The 7,841-nt window shown below is 43.5% G+C and overlaps 1 protein-coding gene across 1 annotated transcript in view; it reads right to left on the bottom strand.

The window, feature by feature from the left end:
• Positions 1 to 2,239: 2,239 nt before the first annotated feature.
• prkar2aa (protein kinase, cAMP-dependent, regulatory, type II, alpha A) overlaps positions 2,240 to 7,841 on the bottom strand; it is a 115,250-nt gene continuing 109,648 nt past the window's right edge. The window contains exons 13-17 of the mRNA XM_042339775.1: positions 6,810 to 6,911; positions 5,909 to 5,983; positions 4,747 to 4,812; positions 3,302 to 3,440; positions 2,240 to 2,726 (exon numbers count right to left, since the gene is read on the bottom strand). Coding sequence (XP_042195709.1) covers positions 2,593 to 2,726; positions 3,302 to 3,440; positions 4,747 to 4,812; positions 5,909 to 5,983; positions 6,810 to 6,911 — 516 coding nt within the window. The 3' untranslated portion in view covers positions 2,240 to 2,592. The remainder of the gene's footprint in view (positions 2,727 to 3,301; positions 3,441 to 4,746; positions 4,813 to 5,908; positions 5,984 to 6,809; positions 6,912 to 7,841) is intronic.

The raw sequence follows: 7,841 nt of genomic DNA, 5'->3' as shown, positions 1-7,841 counted from the left end.
CTACAAGAATGCAAAGGTAAAATAGGGCTGGAACGTAGTAGAGATATCAAGTAGAATGCTGATCCACTGGGGTAAAAATCAATCTGACAGCAAACAAAAGGAAAATAATATTTAAGCATTCAAGAGAAAGTCTACCAGTTAGCCAAGCAACCTCTTTTGTGACAAAAGGATCTTCGTAGTTGAAAGCACCTTTCAGTAGCTCCCGGCAAACAGCAACTTCTAATAATAATCCTTGCATTTGATATAGCACTTTTCATGTCTTCTCGACATCTCAAAGCGCTTCACAGAATAGACTGTAAAGTGAATTGACTGTATATTTGTGAGCAAAACGCGGCAGTCATTGCGCACAGCAGTGTCCCGCAAATAGTCGCGGATTGAGTGACCAAATTATTTTTTTTGGGGGGGAGGGGGAATTATTATTTCCGGAAAAGCGATCCACCAATCGACTAACAACTGGGTTCCTACTTACTGCTTGGTAAACAGATCCGTGTGGAGTAAGGAAACTTGCCCAATATTTCGTCCTGCCGGGAATTGAATCCAGGTCTCTTGCTTGCAAGACGAGTGCTCTAACCACTGAGCTACAGGACTCCATGTAGATGCAGTCCTGGAGCTTCTGGTAGATTTACCGTCATTCCTATAACCAGACACCCATCCTGTTTCAGAAATCTCAGCAGAAAACAAGAATAAATAATATCAGATTTATTAAAGGGTTGGCAAGAAGGCAATACTGTATACACTAAACAGAAGTGATAGTAGTAAAGCTATTTTCCATAGGATTTGGCTTCAATGCAAGACTATATGGAAAACCAATTAACGTCCTGGAGAAAACCACGGCTGAAATCAATTCAAAGTTACATCACGTTCATTTGGAGCTCTTGCACTGAGGCGCTCAGTAACCCTCGCTACTCAATGACTGAGGGCAAGATTGTGTGTTGCATTCATGGGACACACCTGCACAATCTGTGCCTCTGACCATAACTCAAGATTCCCAACTTGCTCCAGGGAGCAAGGATGAGAGTGCGGTGACTGACCAGTGGGGAGTGTTGTGCTCTCAGTCGCGAGAATACAAGTGGCACCTCAATGACTGGAGGGGCATTTGATGTTTCCCCAAGAAGGGGGGGTGGGGTGACATTTGTCCAAACCAGATCCTGTTGACTTTGGGAGGGAACGTTGGACCAGAAGTCCCTTCCCACACCCCTCACAGGCCCAATTCAATGGATAGCCATACAGATGCGTGTGATCTCAACATACAAGGCACTCCCCAGGCTGAAGACAGTACTTAGGGAGAAACAAACAGATTGGTAAATAGTGCTGAAGTCATCTTGAGGCTGCTTAAACATCTGTGCACAAGGTGAAAGTGGACTTTTATTCACAATGCCTTCTGTTAACACCCCAATTGTCCAGACACACAAGGCGAGATGTGCAGATGTCCCCTCTCCTTCTCTAGATTCACAAGACTCGCTTTGTACCTTACAGCAGTTGACCCAAGACACCTGAAATACTTCAGCGAGTATGAAACCATAAAGAGAAAGAAAACCGAGTCAGTTGATATCAGCAGTTTGGGCAAGATTTTATGCTGAGCTGGTGACGGCGTTACTCACAACAGCGACCCCGTAAAAACAGACTGGACTTTCCAGTGTCTGAGACTCTCCCAACAATTTCAAGCTCTGCACTAAATGAGTTCAATTCCTTCAGCGTTTTATTCTCACAAAAAAAATCTTTTTTTTAAAAAAAAGGTGAATTGTCTTCACGTGAATTCTTTGCCATTGCTTAAAGCGCTCATTGATCCCAAAAGACGAGTGTTGAAGTCAAGTGGTCCCCTCTCGCCTGAGAGGGGGGGATGAACTGATGTAACGTGATCCTCTTGCAATAAGGTGTGATATTACTTGTGGCCATTTTCATTAAAAAAACACACCACTTGTTCCTTGCCATGGAACAGTGCCCACATGGACACTCCTTACCTTTCGCTTCTCCTGATCTGAAGGTGGCTACAGTGATCTAGTTAAGCAAGTTAGCGACCGTTAACTGGCTTTTATCTGTAACATTAAAAACCAACCTCGGAAACTCCTAGTGCAACACTGTTTGGGGGCCGCTCAAATGCAACGACCCTCAGTAGGGCCGAACACACTGAAGTGACCAAAGCTTCACAACAATTGCATTTGTTGTATTTTTGTTTTAAAAATCCAATGCCCACTCACCACTCGGCACCTCAGAAGTAAAGAAACACTGAATCTGTTGATTTCATCTTATCAAAAATTACATTTAGTATTGTTGTGCATTTCAATCAGATTGATAATTCATAAATCAACAATTCTCTTCAGAAAAAAAAACAAAGTCGATACAGAATATACTTTTTAAACCTAACAAGGCGTATAACAAAAGGAACTGAACTTATGCCACACATTGCCACCTCTGACCAGGCGGGACTGTAACTCATCACTATGTAGTGGCTCTTCCCTTCCCCCCACGTTGGAATGGAGGCAGAGGAAGCCTGCGGAGCACATTCACTGCATTTTCGTGGGGAGCTGTTTTTTTTGTGTGTGTTTTTTTTTTGTTTCGACCAAACTGAGAGGGCACTGCATAACGCCGTGCCTATATGCCAGGATTATCCAAGTCCAAACTGCTACCAAACAAGGAGACGAGCTGTTCTTCATAGTTCATTATATTCCTCTTCATGATGTCCATGCAAGGGCCGAGCAACCTCTCAAACGCTTGAACATCCATCACTGAAATTAACAGGGGAGAAAGGTTTAACCTCTATAGGATGGCATTACATTTGTGTATAATAACAATTATAATAATCCTTGCATTTGATATTTGGTACAGTGCCTTTCACCCTGGGAGGACATCTCAAAAGGCTTCAAAGGATTTACTGTCAACTGTAGCAACAGTGCATTTTATAGACGAATGGGTCAGCCAATTTGCGCACAGCAATTTCCCACAAACAGCCATCTAGTCAATGACCAATTTTATTTGGAGAATTATTGGCCAGGGCACCGGGAGAAATGCCCTTCTCTTTTCGAATAGAGCCAAGGGATCTTGAACAGCCACCTGAACAGGCAGACGGGGTCTCAGGTTAACATCTCACCTGAAGGACGGCACCTCCAACAACGCAGGACACCCCCACGACTACATTGGACTGTGGACTCAAAGTCCCGATGTGGGGCTTGAACCACAACCTTCTGACTCAGAGCTGAGAGTGCTACCGACTGAGCCATGCTGATGTATTGATGTAACGTAATGTATTGAGTGAGAAGATTTACACAGTAATATACTGAGGGAGAAGTGAAGGAATGCTCACCTAAGCACTTGACTTCTCCAACTGCATAGGCTGAAGCTGCTCTGGGTTTGTTGGTTACCAATGCAAGCTCTCCAAAATATTGCCCTCTGGAACATCTGGCAATCTCTACCTCTGGGTTATCCTGTTGATCTGCCATTGTCTGGCAAATGGAAGAAGTTGGGTTCAGTGGAGTCAAGTGGAAACACAAATGCAAAATCCAGTTGAATCAAGAGAGGTTTAATGTAATGCTCCTTACACTACAGGCTTTGGATATAAACTAGTCTAACTATGTTTGGTGGAGTATGAACACCAGCATGGATTATTTGGCCAAACATTCTGTGTAATTCTAAACATGCTCAACCCCAGCCATTTAGCATGATGTCCTTCCATTACAGTATCATATACACATTCGTCGCCTCAATGCTCGACTACGGAAAATCACTCCTTGTCAGCCTCCCCAACTGTTACCTCTGCAAGCTGCAGATTATCCAGAACTCTGCAGCTCGTGTCCTCTCCCACACCAGGCTCTGTGACCCATCGCCCCCACCCTTGACCGACTCCACTGGCTCACCCATCCCTCACAGTATAGAATTAAAAGTTCTTGTCCTCACTTTCAAGGCCCTACTTGGCCTTGCCCTCTCCTATCTCTCTGACCTGTTGACCCCTATCAACCTGTCCGCTCCCTCCGTTCAGCGTGCTCCGGTCCGCTCTATGTCTCCCGTCTGACCCACTATCGATAGCCAAGCTTTCAGCCTCTCTGCCCCCATCCTTTAAAACTCCATCCCACAATCCCTTTGCCTTGCTCCCTCCGTTGCCTCCTTCAAGGCATGCCTCAAGTCTCTCCTTTTCAACCAAGCTTTCAGACGCCCTCCTACTTCTCTGCCCTCCCTCATCGCAACCCTACCCCCGCTCGGGTGCTAATCCCTGACTGTTCAGCGACTTGCGATGTCCTCCCGACCCGAAAAGCTCTTTACAAATGTAATTTTGTTGTGGTTTTGTTGTAATAATAATCCTTTCACTTGATATGAATCTATCAAGTACAAATGTCTCAAAGCACTTTACATTATTGACTATTAAGTATATCGACTGTATTTGTAGGCAAATGCAGCAGTCGGTTTGCACAGACAGCCAGGAAATAAATGACCAATATATTTTGGAGGATTGTTGGCCAAGACACCAAGAGAAATTTTTCACTTTTCAAACAGTGTTATGGATTCTTTAATGATCACCTGAAGAGGCAGATTAAACACTGATTTAATATCTCATCTGAAAGATGGCGCCTCTGATAATGTGGCACTCTCCAGCACTGCACTACATCAGTCGACACTGTGAACTCAAAGTCCCTGACATGGGACTTGAACCTTCTGACCCACCTGAGTAAAGGCAACACAGCAAGTACAATTCGAGACACTTCTGGAGTACAGCAAACCAATCTAGTTCAGCGTAGTCACTTATATCAGTCTTACCTTACTTTTCATCATGATCTTCACTTCACCCATTTCTACAATGAAGAAACAGTCTGCCTGGTCTCCCTGCGTAACAACAAAAGAGGAGATTGCTGGTTTCAAACAGGTAACCTGACACAGCAGTGATGGCAGCAGCTTACTGTGATGGCAGGAGATAACAACTTGCATTTACCAAGTACCCTTCACGTAGGATAATTTCCCAGAATAGAGTGGCGGGGTTGGATGCCGCGCAAGGGAGAAAGCTGCTGCCTCTTACAACACACAATCATGTGGACGCCACCGCTTAAAGAATTTAGATTTGAACAAAAATTTGACTTGAATAAAAATAGAAAATGGTTCCATTTCAGAAGATGATTTAACATCAATTTGCGACGTTCAAAATGAATAATTCTCAGTTCAGTACAGCTCAGAATGGACAGAAAACCTGTTCCAAGAGGTTCTTTTCACCAGTATTGCCACACCATATTGCCATTATACCCTGACAAGCGAAAACAATCTGCGATTACATCTTCTTTCTCTCGCGCCCCCACCCCCAGTAGTTTTTACTGTACTCGGCATCAATGTCAATCTCACCAGTAGTAATGGACACCCACATAGATACAGTATGAGATATGCTTAGACAAACGTCAGCCAAGATAGATTCAAGCTCACAAGAGATGTTCAGATGAAGACGGTTCAACCTCATTTGATCTAATCTTTCCAGAATACCCGATGCTTTTCAGCACCAAGCCTTGCTGAGGTAGCCATCTGATAGCCCTTATGATTGAGATGAAAACTATGAAGGGTTATCTACTTCACATGTAGCATCCTTCTCATTCCCTGAATCTCATCATCCTCCACATAAACACTGGTTGAAAATCCTCCTGGACCTAACCGCGGAGTTTAATCCAGCAGTAGGTAAATGGAGGATGCGGAACGAGGAAGAATTTGGAATTGGAGACCATTAATTCTAAAATATCTTGCTTTCACACTGCAATTGTTTGTGACTTGATCCTTGAGTTAATTAACAGCCCGAGCTCTCCCAATCTTTTCTTGCTTTGCATGACGTGGCCTGATGTGTGATGAGGCTGCAGTGGGTTTTTGTCCGGTTTCATTGAACCCCTGAGCTTCACAGTGAAATTCTTTTTTTTCCTAAAAAAAATCCTACGAATCAGCCACTTGCCTGACTAATGATGCGCTCACTGTCTTGAAACGACCGCTCTCCTATTACATCAGCAATCTTCATTCGTTCTGAAGGCTGAAAGGAAAAGATCATCACAAGAACGAACATTGTGCAAGGCCAATGAAAATGTGCAGTTAAAACAAGAGAAACAAAAGTATATCTGGTGCTGTCCCCAACATCCAAATGAAGAATAATCCATCGTTGGGGATGAGAGTTTAGGCTGATGAGCACATACCAAACTTTGGGGCTGTTTTGCTGGAACAGAGAAGGATAAGAGATTAACTGGTGGTGCTTTTCAAAATTCCAGAAGGTTTTGAAAAGGTATATAGTGAGAAATTCTTTCCATTAGTAGGTAAACAAGGGGGCATAAAATCAGGATTGTCACTGGGAGAAGTAAAGGGGTGGTTGGAGGAATTATTTTCATGCAGAAGGTTCGTTGCTCAAAGTAACTATTAAAGGTAAGGCTAAAAAATGTAATGGGGAATTTGAATAAATATTTGAAAAGAAATAATAAGAGTACAGGCAAAGAGCGGAATATTCGGATTAGAGTGGGGACCTCCAGTGGAGAACCTAGCATTGGTATAGACTCAATTGGCTAAACAATCTTCTGAGAAGTAATTACCATGATAAAGGGTTTTAAGTACTTCCAAAGTGGCCAATGCTCAAATTTATTTTCACCAATCAAAGTTGAACATCCGAAACACAAGGACCAGGGCAAGGAGAAAGTGATCACTGCACTGAGTCTATTTAAGTATAAAAAGGTCATTAATGTGCAATATAAGAAGTTGTCAAACCCAGGGTGGATGCAAGATTTGACAGAAAACACTGGGATCAACCATGCTTTGTGTCCTTTGGTGCCAGGTATCTCCTTTAACTCTGCAGAAATGGAGGACTATTTTACCTCCAAGGATTTCAGCAGCGGAACCGATTCAATGAACACCTCGAACATCCTCCTCTTCTTTGCATTGTTTTTCACAATTATCCGTCGGAACGTACCACGATCCTGCAGATGAACATACAAAAAAAATACTAGGTGAAATTCAAAACAAAATGATTTTCATTTGTAGAAGCCAGGTTTTCAAGTGCCCAATCTAGAATTTAAATTTAGAAATGTTTAATGCACTGAATGGGAATGTACTCGAAGTGTCAGAACCCCATATACATCACCGGGTTCTCAATGAGAAACAGGCCTGCAACTGAACTGCCAAGCTGATCACATACCACACTCATCTGAGATTGAGGTGGATAGACATTTGTTAGGTCAGGATGTCAAGGAATAATAATCTTTGCATTTGATATAGCGCTTTTCATGTCTTCTAGACGTCTGAAAGCGCTTCACACAATACACTGTAAAGTGATTTGACAGAGTATAATTGTGAGCGAAATGCAGCAGCCAATTGCGCATAGCAGTGTCCCACAAGCAGTCGAGGATAGAGTGACCATTTTTTTTTCTTGAGGTATTATTATCAGGTGTGTGGAGTAAGGAAACTTGCCCAGGGTTTCGCCCTGCCAGGAATCAAACCCAGCTCTCTCGCTTATAAGGTGAGTGCTGTTACCAATGAGCTGCAGGACTCCACCGATATGGGGCAAGGGTGGGTAATTGGAGTTGAGGTACAGATCAGCCATGATTTTAGAGAATGGCAAAACACCACCAGCACCTTGCACTTATACAGTGCCCTCCACGCAGGATAGTGTCTCAGAGCGCTGAACAGGCTCCACAGGCTGAATGGCTTACTCCTGTTTCAATGTTTCTATCTCTTCTGTAGTGAACCAGCATCCAGGTGCAGGTCCATAAACTTGACAAAACCTCAAGGAGGAGAGCTAGACAGGGGCCTCAGGCCTGGGTGTGTAACACAGCAGGGACTTGGCAAATGTGCCTTCTCTGCCCAAATAAAGGATAGTTGGTGCAGTACTTAGGAAAGTCCAGCAGGTG

Source organism: Callorhinchus milii, unplaced genomic scaffold (assembly GCF_018977255.1).
Source record: "Callorhinchus milii isolate IMCB2004 unplaced genomic scaffold, IMCB_Cmil_1.0 Scaffold12, whole genome shotgun sequence".
Classification (NCBI taxonomy): Eukaryota; Metazoa; Chordata; class Chondrichthyes; order Chimaeriformes; family Callorhinchidae; genus Callorhinchus; species Callorhinchus milii.
This window is presented reverse-complemented; position numbering and strand designations above follow the sequence as displayed.